The sequence below is a fragment of the Pollachius pollachius genome (assembly GCF_949987615.1).
Source record: "Pollachius pollachius genome assembly, chromosome: 17".
Classification (NCBI taxonomy): domain Eukaryota; kingdom Metazoa; phylum Chordata; class Actinopteri; order Gadiformes; family Gadidae; genus Pollachius; species Pollachius pollachius.
In genome coordinates this window covers 5,002,326-5,018,996 of record NC_136950.1, presented here as the reverse complement: position 1 = coordinate 5,018,996, position 16,671 = coordinate 5,002,326, and the positions used below count along the sequence as shown (strand labels likewise).

At 49.0% G+C, this 16,671-nt stretch overlaps 1 protein-coding gene across 1 annotated transcript; it reads left to right on the top strand.

The window, feature by feature from the left end:
• The first annotated feature begins 664 nt into the window (after positions 1–664).
• csrnp1b (cysteine-serine-rich nuclear protein 1b) lies at positions 665–15,006 on the top strand. Its single transcript, XM_079754853.1, has 5 exons — positions 665–857; positions 8,241–8,436; positions 10,656–10,915; positions 11,117–11,413; positions 11,598–15,006. Exons 2-5 carry the CDS (start codon positions 8,259–8,261, stop codon positions 12,582–12,584), a joined length of 1,722 nt encoding a protein of 573 aa, XP_079610979.1. The 5' UTR covers positions 665–857; positions 8,241–8,258; the 3' UTR covers positions 12,585–15,006.
• Positions 15,007–16,671: the final 1,665 nt, after the last annotated feature.

Sequence of the window (16,671 nt, the reverse complement as noted above, 5' to 3'; positions counted from 1 at the left end):
GGTGTGGGTCGCTTACCAGAAGCAGTATGAAAACAAAACCACATCATATACATACAAATCCTAATGCAACATTATAGAGACTGATATCGTTTGTGGATTGAATACAAGACACACACACAAAGAAACAATAAACGGTGTAGGAACCTGGCAGGAAGTCTTATTTTTTTTAAAGGGCTGTAGTTCTAGCTCGGAAGACAGGAAGCGGGGTGGGCAGTCTCCTTGTGTGTCATCGGGTAATTCACAAGCTCCAAGGGTCTGAGCGTACTGTGGGAGGTTACCTCTGACTGTTAATCATTACTAACCAATCACAGATCGGTTGGTAACGGCGAGCGCAGATCCACTGCACGTCCAAATCCCCTGATTGGCTGATAACGGAGGAAGGCACCGCCCCCCTCGAACTTCCGGACCCTGGGCAAGAGCTGCCCTCCTCGCGCTGCAGACAGTGTTGCCAGATCGCTCGGGAAATCAGTCCCAATCTGGCAACACTGTCACCGCCCCCTCGTACGCCCAGACCCTGGGTTTGGAGCTGCCCGCCTTGTGTCACCGCCCCCCTCGTACGCCCGGACCCTGGGCTTGGAGCGGCCCACCTTGTGTCACCGCCTGCGTCAGACAAGACGCCAGGAGGGAGTTTTCCACTGACGGAAAAGGCAGCGCTTCTCGACAGTCTGCCACAGACAAGGGGAGCGCCTCGGCTGGTACGGTGCTGTGCGTGTACAGCAGCGAGACAAAAGCCTATTGCGGTCCATACGAGGAATACACACAGCGCTATTTGGCCATTTGGATACCATACCACTCAGTCGGTCGATCGCTCCAACATTTCTGGTTTCACTGATGGTGATTGGATACGCGAATTCGTGGTGAGTGGAGATACAGTTTGTTATTAGATATTCCGGACAACACACACAATTAATGCCTTCAACCTCGGGGGGTGGGGGGTGTAGAGGAGCCAAATAGTTTGCGTGGTCTTTCTCTGTGTGTCACTGCGGGGAGGACAAGAAAACTAGATAAAATGCAATGTTACTAGAAGTCCGAATCTGGTTGGTACATTGACACATGTTCGGCTGATGATTGATTGTTCTGGGTGAGTCGTTTCACTGATGGGTTCTTATGCTACTTCTTGGACAAAAATCAGGAGTGCTCATTAGATTAGCGTTTGTGATCTTTTATATTAATAAAGGCTACTATTAATAACGGATAGATTTTATTATTTTAATAAGCGTTTGCCAAAGCTTTCAATTTAAGAAGGGTTTTTTTACGGTCACGCACAGGTGATTTATTACGGGCTATAATTTGCTGCTGTCGTATTTGCTAATTACTGATTGGTTCAGTGTTCAGCCGATGTCGATCTGATCAATACACTCTCATAATGTTGGAAACTTCATTGGTGGGTAATGACTCGGCTTACGTGATGCTGTGAAATACAGGAGATGTGCGATTGTTCATGTTTCAAATGTTAATGGTGGTGGTGGCTGTGGTGTTGGTGGGGGGGGGGGGGGGGGGGGGGGGGGGTGCGCTTTTGTGTATTGAGTCCATTGAATCTTGGTTCACCTCGCTGGTGTTGCGCCCTGTTGTAACTCGAGCGACTCCTGAAGGCACTACATCTCACACACACACACACACACACACACACACACACACACACACACACACACACACACACACACACACACACACACACACACACACACACACACACACGGCGCACAAAGAGTGTTGTCATTAGGATCACCATTAATCACGAGGAATGATCGGGGGGACGGAGAACATTATCGCTGATTACATATTTTGGTAGGTGACAAATTAGTTAATCTGAGTGATATAGTCGGGGGGAGGAGATATCAACAATTTGCCTTGGACTGCAATATTGATGAGGAGGAGGTAGGACTACTGGAATGTGGTTGCGGAATGCATTTGAGTCCCGTCATTTACACTATTGTTTTAGTTTCGTTGCTAGTGAACAAGGCGTTTTTATCAGTTCCATTAACTGCCTTCCTATTATATTTTTATTTTTTTATTTTTTCAAACCCTACCATGTCGTAAACTTTGTTTTTAGGTTTTAGGTAAAAGACATGCCCATTATAAAATAACCTTATTCGTGTTTATTTTTCTCATTTCAGTAAAGTGTCAGTGTCATTAAATTGAACAAGGTGAGGTGCTTTTGGTGGGCTACTCTTACAGACTATTCATAAATCAGCCAAATCCTCGTCTGACAGCCACTCCGGTGATTTCATGGTCTCTAGCGCGACCTCACTCGGATCATTTCTGGAATTGTCTTTTCCGGAATTTCGCGACGGGAACAGAATGATCCTTTGTTTACAGAAGCATCATGTAATGATTTTTTTCTTGTTATGTTGTCTTATTATAAATTAAAAAATTCAAAGGCTTTACTTAAAATACATCTACATTAGCAGTTCTGATCATGTATCGTTGAATAATAAGAGGAAGATGTGATTTTTGTGGGGGGGGGGGGAATCCACATGCTTTGTGTTTTATCTCTTCAGAAAACCTTTTGTGAGAATCATGTTTTTTTGGAATCCGTGACAAATGTAAATAGGTGCCTTCAGTTTTTAGTTAATGTGTTTTTAAAAAAAAAATCGGAGATGCTGTCATCTACAGTGGGGAAAAGCACAGTGAGCCTATACCCACAGATGTCAGATGGGCATCAGACGTATGATGTGAATGGTTGGACCTACTTCCTGTACCTTTCAGGACCTCAGGAAACACACGTCGTTGAGTGACAGTTGTCCCAGTGTTGGCTCGTGGGGTAGATGTCTCGGCGGCTGTTTGGGTCCTAAATCCGGTGTTACGTCCTCGGTGGGTCGGACAGGGTTTTGTCGGTACACGGCTAATTTGTTTGGATCCTATGGTCACACGTGAGGGCCCCCGGGTAGTCGGGTGTGTCCTGGGGAGAGGTGGGGTGGGCGCTAGTTCTCAGAACCATAGGACAAGGGGTCTCCCCCCCCCCCCCCCCCCCCCGACTCTGCTTTGTTAGTTCTCGGCTCTTCACATTCCAGACAACTTGTGCGGTTCCAGCAAAGCACACGCACACACGCACACGCAAACACACAGAGCAACCTGTTCAGCGCTATATAACCTGTTTGCGAGTATAGATAAACGTAATGGTGCACAATCGTTTCACACTGCAAACAATTGCTTATCTGTTTTAAGCAAATGGAGTGACAGCTGAAGGTGTGTGCAAAACACCTGGTCCAACTCTCGTCCGGTCTGCAGAACAGATGATTGCTAGTGCATGTGGGGTCCAAATGCACTCACAAAAGCCTCTGTGGTGGGGGCTGTGTGTGTGTGTGTGTGTGTGTGTGTGTGTGTGTGTGTGTGTGTGTGTGTGTGTGTGTGTGTGTGTGTGTGTGTGTGTGTGTGTGTGTGTGTGTGTGTGTGTGTGTGTGTGCTGTTAGATGCTGCACAGCATACTCAACCACAATGCCTTCTGGGAGTAGTAGTTCTCCTCCTCCACATCTGGGATGGATGGAGTACTGTATTACAGGCCGTGCGGTGCTGCCAACAGGGCATTCCTGTGGCTCACAGACATGACATTATTTATTTTCTTTTAGTACTAGGGTCTCTCTGCCTTTTCTCTCCCCAGTGCGTGTGTGTGTCTCTCTGTCGCTCTCCGGGTGTTTATCCTTCTCTCAGTGTGCGTGTGTGTGCTCGTGTATGTGTGCCCGGTTCCCTCCTTAGTGAGAACAACAGACTCATGGAGCAGGTCCTGTAGTGAGGGTGCCCCCCCCCCCCCAATCCCACCACACACTCGGTTCATGGTGAAACGGACCCTCGGGGCTGTGGTGCATGCTGGGAGTTCCTCAGTACTCTCGCTGTCGGCCCACCGCCGCGCGCTGATCAATTACCGCCGGTGGAACGACCTGGCATCAGGATCGAGAGCGTTACCGCGGTGCCCGCAGGGCGCCTGCGTGTCCAGGCACACACACACACACACACGCCTCGACACACGCATGCAGGCAGACACACACACAGACGGCACACGCACACGGCAAAGAAGACAACGCCATTATCACCTCTTTTTCATTATCACCCCCCCCCCCCCCCCCCCCCGTGCTCTGGGCTCCGGCTGACGGAGGGAAGGGCGGTCTCACCGTCACATGGCTCGTGGCTTGTGGGGGCAAACTAGGCCAAAGCTCGGCATTATTTTTTTTTTTCTCTTTCTCGCTGGACAAATGTCCCTCTATGATCGGCTTTAACGACGGGCTGGGAGCCGCCAGCACTCGAGTGGCATTGAACCGGTGGCTGGCAGCGCTCGACCGGGGTGAAACCGGAGCCCTCTGCTCATGAATGATTGTGCAACGGTTCACCTGCAGCCTCGGGGAGCGTGCGGCATTGAGGCCGGGGCCTTTTAACTCGCCGTGCCTTTTTCCCAGCGACCCACCCAGCGCAGGAACTCTCTGATGTCTTTGTGCGGTCCAAGCTGACACAATCATAGCAATTTAATAGCAAGTCTTTCCGAAGAACTATTACGAGGCGTCACGTGACGCTTTTGATCCAAAGTGCCCTGCAGTGAATTATTTTGGCCGCGCGTCATTAAGGAGCAGGTAGGGAAAAGGCGACTGACTCACGGAGGCCCTACAGGTAGACAGCTGTGGACAACCGTTGTATCCAGCCTGGGAGTCAAAGTACAGGGATCCACGACACTACCCTGCTGCCCGAACAAGTTCATTTGGGGGGGGGGGAGAAACAAACAAACAAACAAACCAACCAATCAGGATTCGAGAGCATCCCACATGAACAGGCCTGTTGTCAGACGAGGCGAGGCGGCTCCGCGACGCCGGCGTGGCTGACGAGACGGACCGGAGACTGAGCCGCGCGGCGGACCCGGTTGCCAGGGCCCGTCACCGGGGGATTTATCACGCCGCCGCCGCCGCCGCCGTGACAAGAGGCTGGGGAGCACCTCCCCGGAATCCTCCCTTTATCCGCCCGCCACCGGGCGCTTGATGGAATGACACGGATGCATAATTCAGTGCCCGGGGAAAACAGTGCTGCGTTCTTCCTTTCTTTCTTCACTGAAACGCAGCCGCTGCGTCTCTCTCCACTTCCTCTTCTCCTCCCCGCTCCCTCGAGCAGCTCCCCCTCTGTCTGTCTGTCTGTCTGTCTGTCTGTCTGTCTGTCTGTCTGTCTGTCTGTCTGTCTCCTCACTTGTACGCCTTCCCTCTTCTTATCTCATTACCTCTCTCGGCGTCTCTTTCTTCACCGCGCTCTACCTCTGCTTCTTCTCCTCATGTTCCATCTTTCTTCTCCTTCTGCCCTTTGTTTAGCTCTTCTCTGTAAATGAGCTCTGTCTCATGTTGGACCGCTTGGGGTCCGAGTGTCCCCTCCCCTCCCCGGCTGGGGTCTATGGGTGCTGGAGGGGGATGGGGGACAGCCAGGGGTGGGTGTCTGAGAGGAGAGGCTGCAGACTTGACGACTGCCTCCCCCTCTTTTTTTTTTTCTTCCTTTTTTTTTGTTGCCAGGATTAACCACCGCCATTGCTTCTGCCCGTTGAACAGGATTAACAAATCAATGTGTCAGGTGAACTGCAGTCAGGAGACAATGACCCACTTCTGACAGTGCTGTCTCTGACACTCTCTCTCTGTCTCTGTCTCCCCTCCCTCTCTGTCTCTCTCTCTCTCTCCCCCTCTGCCTCTCTCTGTCTCTTTCCCTTCTGCCTCACTGCAGCTTTTAATTAAAAAGACTTTGCTTAGCTGGCTCTCTGTGCTCCTCAGGGGACGCCTCACCTCTTTTATTTTTTCACTATCCTTTTTTTTTGGAGGGATGTAAAGGAATACAAGGTGGTGTGTTTGGGGGGGGGGCATTATTCTTTTAGAGCACATGTGGGTTTATTTTTTTATGGCAAGGACGCAGCACGCAACAGATGCGGGCTCCAGGTGTGTGTGTGTGTGTGTGCATATGCGTGTGCGTGTGTGTGAACAGCTGAGCCGGCCATTAGACGATTAGCTGTGGGGTTCAGGCGAGGCGAGGGACAAAGATTTGACGGCTATTGTTTCCGTCTGCAGAACCTGCACACGCCTCAACCCTCTCCGGGCGATGGCACGGCTGAAAGTATCCATTTTGTAGGCTGTACTAGAGCAGGCAAAGTAGCTTGACCTCACGCAAGGTGGTTCATCCATCATACAAGCGCTAGCAAGGTATGAGGGAGGAGGAGGGCTCGGGAACATCTCGTCCTGTAACCATCATTTGCGGACGTTCTCCCATACTGTCATCGCTGCTTGTGTATAGGTGTCAGCCCTCTTGCCCTTCTCCCTCTCCCTCGCTTGCTCACTCTCGCTCTCCCTTCTCGCTCTCTCCCCCCACGATATCTGTCAAAGAAAGGCCTTGTCTTGTCTAATCACTCCTTGTTCCCGTGTAGAATATGACGCCCTGTTTTTTTCTGCTTCTCTTTAACTGAACTGACACTCGCATAACAGCCTGATAAAGCAAACCATGCATGCAGGTCTATCATGGAGTTAAAGGGCCTTGAAGCCGACAGAGAGACCTCCGGCCTCAACAAACCTTCCTACTTGCCTCCTTATCTGGAGATGTGAAGGGGAAAGTGGAACTTGGATAGCCTGGTGAAATGTACCCTTTTTCATGAACTTTTCTTGGCTTTGTTTCGGTTGGATGTTCACCGCTGTCAACGTGTGCAAATCCATCGGTTTAAAATCCATATTTTTCATTGGAGCATGTGAAATCGAGCCTATTTCAATATTTCTTAGTCGAGATAGATGACTTAAGTTTCCAAAGGGGAATTGCCCAATCCTCCCAGACCAGTGGAACTCCCTGGGAACAGAACATGTTGTTAACTGGCTGCGTAGACCACTCGCATCACACCACTGACGTCAGAGCTCAGCTGCCATTCGATCGACGGTAAACACGTCTGGTTCTGATTTAAAGTCTACTTCCAAAACACCCCTTACATCACCGAAGGCAGTCTGCTGCCGGTCTGTTCTGCCTTCTATCCTTGTGTCCTTCTTTCCTTGACTTATTTTTTTTACTTTTCATTTTTACTCCTACCTGTTTCCTGTCTCTCCTCCTTTCCCCTGCTCCCCGTTCTGTCCGTCCGCCCCCCTCTGTTCTTCCTCCTCCTCCCTTCTGTCCCTCTCTGTCCTTGCTCTGTCTCGTGTGCCAGACAGTGTGGATGACCTGTCTGCTCTTTAACAGTCACGACTCCCTCTCGCTGCTTACCAGATGTACGCGTGATGATAATGAGTGTATTCTCCCTCTCTCGATGTGTCACAGCCCCCTAGTGCCACGCAAAGTTTACACGCACACATTAAAACGATGAATCAGATCCATGGTACACATCCCCCACGTCCTTCCTCAGTTTGATTTCTCTTTTGGTTTTTCCTTTCCAAAACATAAACTCCAGTTGTGGATTTTTCCTCCAGATTTATGTAAGTGATTAAAGGTCGAGATTGGAAGATCCCCCCCCCCCCCCCAATCGCTCAAAGAATTGATTGTTTGCATGAAACAGCATCGCCCGCATTGGGGATGGGAAGGCATTGCGTAAACTAAAAACAAACCAAAGATCTGTGCACGTGTGTGTGTGTGTGTGTGTACTATGAGGGAGCCCGTGTGAAAACCTGCCCACAACGGGAGCGATGGAAAAACAAACGACCTTGGATCTGACCCCACAAGCTGCATGTTTCAGAGGCTGGCGAGGGTATTTGCGGTCTAAAATGAAACGTCTCGGTCTCTTCCTTCCTGCCTCCCGTCTCCCGTCTCTGATCAATGGATCTGCACAGATGATGAGATTTTGGAGTGGGTGAAGGGTCCAGTAATTGTTGACTCGTGCGAATGGGCTTGATTGATTGCTTCCTGTGCCATGTCTCTCACTCGCTCTCTCTCCCTTTCTGTCTCGCTGTATGTCTCTCTTGATCTCTCTCCCCTGTTTTCTCTCTCTCCCTCTCTCAGAGCACATGACTGGCTGCATATAGTCTTCTCACATGAGCAGCAGACCATTCAGTTCGGACGGAAGGCTCCAGTTGTTATTGGGCCTTGTAAATAGATTGGGATTTTTTTTTTTTTTCTGGGTCGAAATTCTGTTTTCTTTTTTTTTTCTTGAAACGAAAGGGTGCATTTTAGAAAAGCCATTGCTGAATCGATCTCGAATAATAAATAATAGATTTAACTTGCTCGATCCACATATTTCCCTCTCTGGCTGTAGCCTGACGCCGGTAATGTAAAGGAATCCGTCCGAAACGAAAAACTCAATTTCTCTCGCCCTTCTCCTCCAGACTCTCCACGCCGGCGCCATGAGTGGGCTACTCAAGAGGAAGTATGAGGAGGTGGACGAGGACCGGAGCTACTCCTCGCCCTCCTCCCTCTCCTCCTCGGCCTACTCGGGTTGGGACTCGGAGGGCGAGAGCTGCTACTCGGACACGCTGGACTCCACCCCCAGCAACCCCGGCTCCCCGGCCAGCAGCTTCAGCAGTGAGTACACGCCGTGCGCCATGTTCGTGCGCCGAGCCCCTCCCAACGCGCTCCCGGACGCCTGTGCGGCGGCGCGACTCGCCCACCAGTCGCCTCGCTTCCTCTTTCCCACCGCCTCTTAATTGGTTTGGTTGGGTGGGGAGGGGGTGGGTGGGGGGGATTGTTTCTGATTGGCTGTTTTACTTGGATGTCCCGGTCATCCGGAGAGGAAACCAAACTGGGGGCCCCGGAAGCAATCGGCGCTGTCCGAGTACGTCTCGCTGGTGGTGGAGGTGGAGGGGGCGGTGGAGAGGAGAGGCCACTGGAGAGGCTCACAGAACAGTAAGGCAGGGTGCCAGCCATGGGGAAAGGGGTGGCAGGGTGCCAGATGCTGGGAGGGGGGGGGGAAAACACACAGCGCCTTGTCTGGGGGCCCTGGGTGCAGCTCCATTCAGCCCAGGTGCTGAATGAGACAGCCGTGGTGGTGGTGGGTGGGGTGGAACGGAGGGGGATAGCGGAGGAGGAGGGGGCTGCAGGAACGCATTGAAGAGAGTCCATTGTAGGGGAAGTGTTTTAATCCCGAGTGTTTGTGTTGGATCAGAGGGCTGTCGGGCTTACTGCTGGGATCCAGAACGCCAGCGTGAAGGAGAGCTTGGAGAAAATGGGAGGGAGAGGGAGAGGGAGAGTAATTTGTCTCTTGCCTCTTGCAGGTGTCATAAGCATGGGGACACTTGATGGATGTTGGCCTGAGATTGTTTAGCTCATGTGTATCGCCGGCACGTGCCAGAGTGCGTACCTAAGTAGACTGGGAGTAAAAGACACTTGCTGGCAACCTGAGTGCACTCACTGGTCTCCGGCCTGCCTCCGAGAGGCAATGGGCTTTTGTTTTGGTTTCACCTGGTTGCTGGCTATATTTAATTCTCGATTTGCATTAGGGGCAGTTTTTTGTTTTTTTTTGTATTTTGCTTTGGCTAATGGCTATAATCTCCTATTATATGCTAAAGATATCCTGCTGCCTTCTCCGCCTGTTTTTCCACCATAAAAAGGTTTTAGTTATCTTCCATAACGTTCTGTTCCTGTGACACAGGACAGCACGCAGAAGACAAGTAGCCAGAGAATGACTCCCCCAGTAATCTAATCTAATTCACAACCCATGGGGGGAAGGCTTGATCCATCTCTGTTTACACATGATAAGCAGCAACTGTGTTGGCATCTCAAAGAAAGGAAGAATAACAGCCACGCATGACCTTAAAAGAATAATATTGTGTGTTCCTGTGCATAGGAAGTGGAATTAACAGTTTAAAATTACCAAAGCTCTTGAGCTTGTTCCCACATATGGTTGCACTTTGATGCCCATATGGTTTATTGTATGTAGGAAAGAAGGGGGAAAAAAAAGCGGCCTGTCTCTATGGGGCCTGAATGATTTTTGCAGAAGAAAGACCTTTTGACTCCTGCCAGCGACTAGCGGTCTGGGCTCGCAGTCGGTGCTGTCGCAGAGCAGAGAGATTGTTGTGGGTAGCTTTTATCCCGATCCTGAGAACTATGCAGTCTTGGCCCTTTGTCCAACTCCCTCCCCTCATCCTCCCCCATTCCCATCCTCCCATCCTCCCTCCTCTCCCTCCCCCATCCCTTTCCGGAAGCCTCCAACATTGAGTTTTGTGATCCTGGCGGATCGCCTTCCTCTGCTCTTCTTGGCAGGCGGCGGGGGAAATTCCTGGGTGGGGTGGCTTGCTTGTCACACAGGAGCACATGTGTGAACAAAAAAACACAGCCACCCCGCATTCTGGATAGCCATGTAGCTTCGCCTTCCCACTCATGGATGCAGGGTGTGTCAAGGGAGCACTGTTTGTGCCGTCCCCTAACTGGGTACACAATAAGAACTGGACGGGATGGAGTCGGATAGACGCCTCCTTGTTCACTGGGTCAGCACGTGCATTAAACGAGGGAGTGCTCCTTCTAGTGGCACCAAAGGGAACATTTGAAGGAGTCAACGGTCTCCGCCCTTAATGGGAACCAGGGGAAAAGGATAGTCTAGTGACGAGGGTGTTGACTCCCAGGAGAAAGGCTCTGGGGTTTGAACCCCAATGTCTGCAATCTGTAGGCATCCTTGAGAAACACGCCAACCTCTAATGTGCCCAATGATCTATATTTGAAAGGAGAAATACCTTGTATGCTTTGAATAAGATCCGACCGCGTCCGTTTGCCCGCCCCTTGACCTCCTGCTCTCCTCCCGTCCACAGCCACGTCGATCCTGAAGAAGGCCAAGCGGGCGCGGCGGGGCAACGTCACCTTCGACCAGGTGACGGTCTTCTTCTTCCCGCGGTGCCAGGGCTTCACCAGCGTGCCGAGCCGCGGCGGCTGCTCGCTGGGCATGGTGCAGCGCCACTGCGACCTGCGCACCTACACGCTGGCCGAGTTCGCCGTGGAGCAGAGGCTGCTGAGGAGGGAGAAGGCGCTAGACCGCCTCCGCGAGGAGAAGCTGGAGGCGCTGAGGCAGAAGGTGAGTGCCGCGCCACCGAGCCATCCCGGGGAAAGGCCACCAAGCCTCGTCCCCTTCTCGATGTCAATTCTTTCTCCCCTCCACATCTTCCATCCCTTTTCCAGAATATTTCTTAATAGTTCCACGCGGGTACTAGAGTCTCCATTCAGCTGCTGAGACCCCATAGGAAGCCTGAGTTGACCGTGTTCTTCCATTTAACAGCTGACCAAGAACGGCACGCAGGACTGCGAGGCGGCCGAGCGTCTGACGGTGGACGACGTGCCCGACGAGGAGCTGGACCTGAGCGGGGCCGGCCCGGACGAGGGCTCCTTCCTCCACCCGTACGCCTCCAAGCAGCGCCACACGCTCCTCAAGGCGGCCGGCGTCAAGAAGATCGACAAGGAGGAGAAACGGCAGCTGCACGAGCTGCGCCTGTCCCGGGAGAACTGCGGCTGTGACTGCCAGGGCTTCTGCGAGCCCGAGACGTGCGGCTGCAGCCTGGCTGGCATCAAGTGTCAGGTACGAGGAGCCACAGCCACCGCCGTCTACCTGGCGAGGAACACTGATTCTCCCAGCGGGGCTATCACCCCGCGCAGATGATGTGGTTATGCACGTCTGGATTCAAAAGGTGTCTTGTAACGACGAGACTTGTGTGTGATATCCAAATCCCCGGTCACTGACATGTTTTGTCTTCCCTCCCCAGATGGATCATTCCTCCTTCCCATGCGGCTGCACCAAGGACGGCTGTGGGAACATGGAGGGCCGCATTGAGTTCAACTCCACCCGCGTGCAGACGCACTACATCCACACCATCATGAAGCTAGAGCTGGAGAAGAAGCTGGAGGAGCACTCGGGCACTGAGGAGGACGAGGAGGAGGTGTCCACGGAGCACCTGGCCGCGGCGGCGACGGGCTGCCCTGCGTTCCCCGGCCACTCGGAGAACAGCTGCAGCAGCGACATGACGGACTCGTCAGAGTCGTCGTCGGCCCACTGCGAGGGGCCGCGGGGGTCCGGAGACTGCCAGTATCAGGTGTCCCTGGACACGGACGACCGGGGCCTGAGCCAAATCCTCAGCTTCAGCGACCAAGACCACGACACCTGCTGCTGGAGGAGCAGCAAGGTGCCGGGGGAGGAAGAGGAGGAGGAGGACGCGGAGGACGTGGTCGGTAATGACCGCCAGCAGCGGCGGCGGCAGCCGCCATTCGGCGGCGGCGCCGACTCACCCGTCGCCCGCAGCGGCGGGCTGATGTACTCGGCGGACGACTACACAGACAATCAGGCCAAGGCCATCTCGGAACTGTTGGACGAGAACGCCAACCAGGGCAACACGCTGTTTCACAGCGGCAGCGTGCCACGCACGCCCTCGCCGTCGTTCGACCGCTCGGCCGACTACGACATGGACCTCAGCCTCTCCTCGGAGTCGGACCTGGAGTTCCTGGACGGCTTCCCGTGCCTGGGGCCCAGCTCGCTGTACAACTCCCTGAAGGAGTACGAGAACATGGACAACTTCTTTCAGTTTCAGTTGCCTAGCTACCCCAGTCTCCCGCAGGCCAGCGACCCCGGAACCAGCCTCCTGGAGTCCCTGATCGGCCTCTCGGAATCCGTCCCCGAACCTCCCGCCACTTTTACGGACAATCAACTGTTGGAAGAAGCCATGAAGCTGTCTGTGATGGAGTCTGTGAAGGTTTAACCAACAGAGAAGAGAAACTTGATGTCTGACGGCCTGAAGAAAAAAAAGATATGGAGTTAGGGGGGACTGTACATGCACATACGATGTCAATGTAAACGTTACTTTATGTTGGTGGAAGCTGTGATGTTCCCCCTCTTGCCTGAATAATGTTTTGATTCCAGACTTGCCTTCTAAATGTAAGCAAAGCAGTGGAGAGCCGATCGCTGTGTGGAATGGCAGCTAGTGTTTCAGTGAAGAGTAAAAAACAAAAGAACACAACGCTCAATTTGACCAGCTTACCTGAGCCTTTATAAAATAATTAACAATGATCGCTTTCAATTCCTATGGGAGCTTCTTATTTCACCAAACAACCATCCCAAAAATGTTAAGTAAGAAGGCAGCAACCTTACTGGGACGAGGTTGGGGGGACGTTGATACGGCCGAATGTGCACCTCAGGGACCTTTTTCTAGCTTTCAGAGGCAATGTACGATCACCCTTGCAGCAGTGGGTATGGTGATTGCCTTTTTGAATATAAGTCACCAGTTAAACGACACCCTAGTCCTAACGGCCACCAACCTTATTTGGGCTCCGTAACTTGGTGCCATGATCCAATTGGGACATGCTCAATCCATTGAATCCACAGGACCGATGTTTTTGTCTCCCCCCTCCCACACACACACACACACACACAATTGACCCCTAAGAAACCTGTACGGTACAGAGATCCCTCTGAAAAGCTCCTAAATCCGCACTTTACATGAAAAATAGTTATGTATGAAAAACTTAAAGGCAGCATTTGGGTCATGTGGGGGTTGATGCGGCAGAAGAAATGCTAAATTCTGGAGCTAATTTATAACTTGGGTCATTCGACAAATTATAAAGAGGAAACGACGGAAGAGGCTGTAACTATGAATATCTTTTTCTCCTTTTTAAGTTATTTTCTCCTTTTTATGATTTCATTATATTTATTTCCGATCAAAAGCCTAAACCTTTCATCCAAGCAGCACTGTGGTTCTGATATTTCACCTCCGAGTGCGATCTCTCTTGCCTTCTTTGTTTCCCCCGCTCCCCCCCGTCACCACGGGGGGAGACGGGGTTCAGAGGCCATCCGAAATAAGTATTTAATATCTATTCTGTTATTACCTTATTTTTTTCCATTATTTTTTTTAATTGGTAACTTATTACGTCATTTATTTTATCGGCTTTAGTAATTTAATTAAATAGGATTTTTGGCAATAATAAGGGGGTTGTTCTTATTGTTAATGAGAGGTTTACGGGGTGGTCTTATCAGCAAGACATGTCCACTACTGGCACAGTGCTTCCTCTTGGACTGAGTACTGTGGAATCCCCCACCCCCGCACTCACTTTGCTGATTTACTAAATTATGGGCCATTTATATTGCTGCCTAAATGTAACATTAGAAAAAATTACACTAATATTTTGTAAAACTAATTTATGTAGTTCGACAACAGAATTCTAATCACTGATAAATTGATTATTTTATTAACAAAGTGAAAACAAGGAGTAATTTTCAATCTTGGGAAAGAAAAAGAATGACCTTTGTAATATATGAAATTATAGAGAAATGTATTGTACCTTAAGGCAGTCGCTGTCTAACATTCTTCGAGTATTTTTCATTGCCATCTTTAATGGTGAAATATCCTTGGAAAAGAAAAATGCCACTGAAACTCAATGAATTGCAAAGATCAATTTGATTGTACTCCTAATTTTCTTGGGAAGATGGTGACTTGGCTCACAGTTAACTTGTAAATGGAACATTGAAATCAGCTTGTTTTTGTTTTTTATTTAAGATAAAAACTGCATATATTATACATTTTTTATCAAAAAACACAAAAGGACCCCGAAACAAACGGTTTCCAACAGCAGGACCTTTCTAAAAGGTGACTCGGCTTTGACGGGCCACTAGGGAGAATTGTTGTACATACCTGTCGGCCCCCTTTCTACAACCGTTTCTACAGTCACCCTGGACCCTTTAGGAGTCGTGCATGCAGCTCCCATTTGTTTAAAGCTATTCCGATTTATTGTATACTTTTTTTGAAAACGTGCAAAGTGCACATTGGAATTGTATTACTCACTATTTGCCTTTTTTTCTTATTTTTACATTTTGAAATCCTCCTGATGTAAGTTCTTAATGCCATGAAGAGGGCACTGCATTTTTTGCAAGTAAACGTTTTTGTCTTGTATAAATAAAAAACATGACAACTTTCATGGATACATGGCAGCAGTTGGTATTAATGTATTGTATTACACTATTTTTAATTATTTTTCAAAGAACGTGTCTTATTTTTTGCTTTTGTGTTGTACATATTTCAGCTTGAATGGTACGACGGAGCAAAGCCAGCTGCTTATTTTTACATATTCACTCTTTAACCTGCCATTCAAAAACTTCTTTCATCCAAGCCATTTTGACAGCTTGTCCCTCCAAATAAAAAAAAAGTTTCTTAATTTCTTGATTCTGTGTCTTTTATGTTTGGTGTTGCCTTAGAGTTCCTTTTTTACTTTTTAAAAATACTTTCAGATTAATTTGTTGGTTTTCATTAAGTTGAAATGCTAAACTATTAAAGTTTTAAAAACGATTAAAGGACAAATGGTGGAATAAACCTTATCAAAACTAGAGGGGTGGATGTTCGGTAATGTATCATGTCGATGTTCATCTGGGACCATCTATGATCTGATTATCATTATAATGGTCAGTTAATATATCAGAGTATGTGCTTGAAATAGTAAAAATCTAGCCTTGGTCCAGAAGAATCCTTGATTTCCTGTTTTATTTATAAACAGATGGCGACCTTCCCCGGGTCGAGCCAATCACAATCTTCTATGGGGCGGCTTTGCACCGTTGAGGAATTCTCCTTAATAACTAAGATGGCTGCCGCTTATGTGTCACGCGGTCCATTGAGCTGATTGATTGTAGGTATATCCAAGTGCGAGAGGCATTTTGGCCTGCATTTGTTGATAATGCACTTTGGAAATCAAAATTGTCCTGATATGAGAGGTTCTAGACTAATTAACGAATTGGTCTCAGATGTCAGGCTATAAATAACCCTAAAACTGACTTGATTGCAATCCTGGCAAGTGTGTCCCAAAGTATTAAGTCAATCCCCAATGGCTAAACGACACAAATCTTACAAGATTCTTGTGTTTCCCTCTTACGGGACACATTGTTAGTTAAATGTATTGAGTTAAATTGCATTGAAATTAAATGTAAGTTACATTTGACACCTTTTGATCAAAAATGTAATACTCATAAAGCTTAATTTCAAGCAGTTGAAATGGAAAAATCTTAATTTTAGGATCTTAAATTCAAGCAGCTTGAACGTATAAGCAGCTTTATATTAAGCAGCTTGATTGCAATCATCTTAAATTCATGCAGCTGGATATTTAAGATACTAAATGTGCAGAAACTTCAATTTCATCAGTTGGGAAATCGAAGCAGTTTATTAATCTGTCCTGTAGTCTTAATTTTGAGCCTTGCGTACATCAGATATCTCAACAAATTGTAGGTTTTATGTGATACAGAGCAGAACAGGTAGAGGTTGGCACTTAATTTAACTCTGTGTGCGTGTGTGTGTGTGTGTGTGTGTGTGTGTGTGTGTGTGTGTGTGTGTGTGTGTGTGTGATGGAACGTCTTAAATTGACTGTCCATCTGTTTACATGAACTAACATTTTACCCCTGAGCATAGTAGTTCCGATCAAGTAACCGGATTGGTCAACCAGACGTTAAGAACCTGATCAAATTAGCTTAACAGCCACCCTTGCGTGCTCAAATAAAAAAATGCATGTGAAATAAGCAGACGTAGTTGCTAATAATATCTTGTTGACAGCAACATTGAGTGAGCAACCCATTTTTGTGGTTCTTTAGGTGGTATACAGATTGGGAATTCCCACGTCCTCTAGAATAAAAGCTCAAATTGGCTGGCGGTCGCTACCACAGGGACTTGTAAGTGTCTCCATTGCTTGCTCACTACTAAGGTCTACCCTACTGGCAGGAGTAGTAAACTACCATGGCATTGCATTTATTTACATGTAGATCAGTAAATAATTCCGTTATTGATCCAATTGTGAGAAAAAATAACATTTATGGTC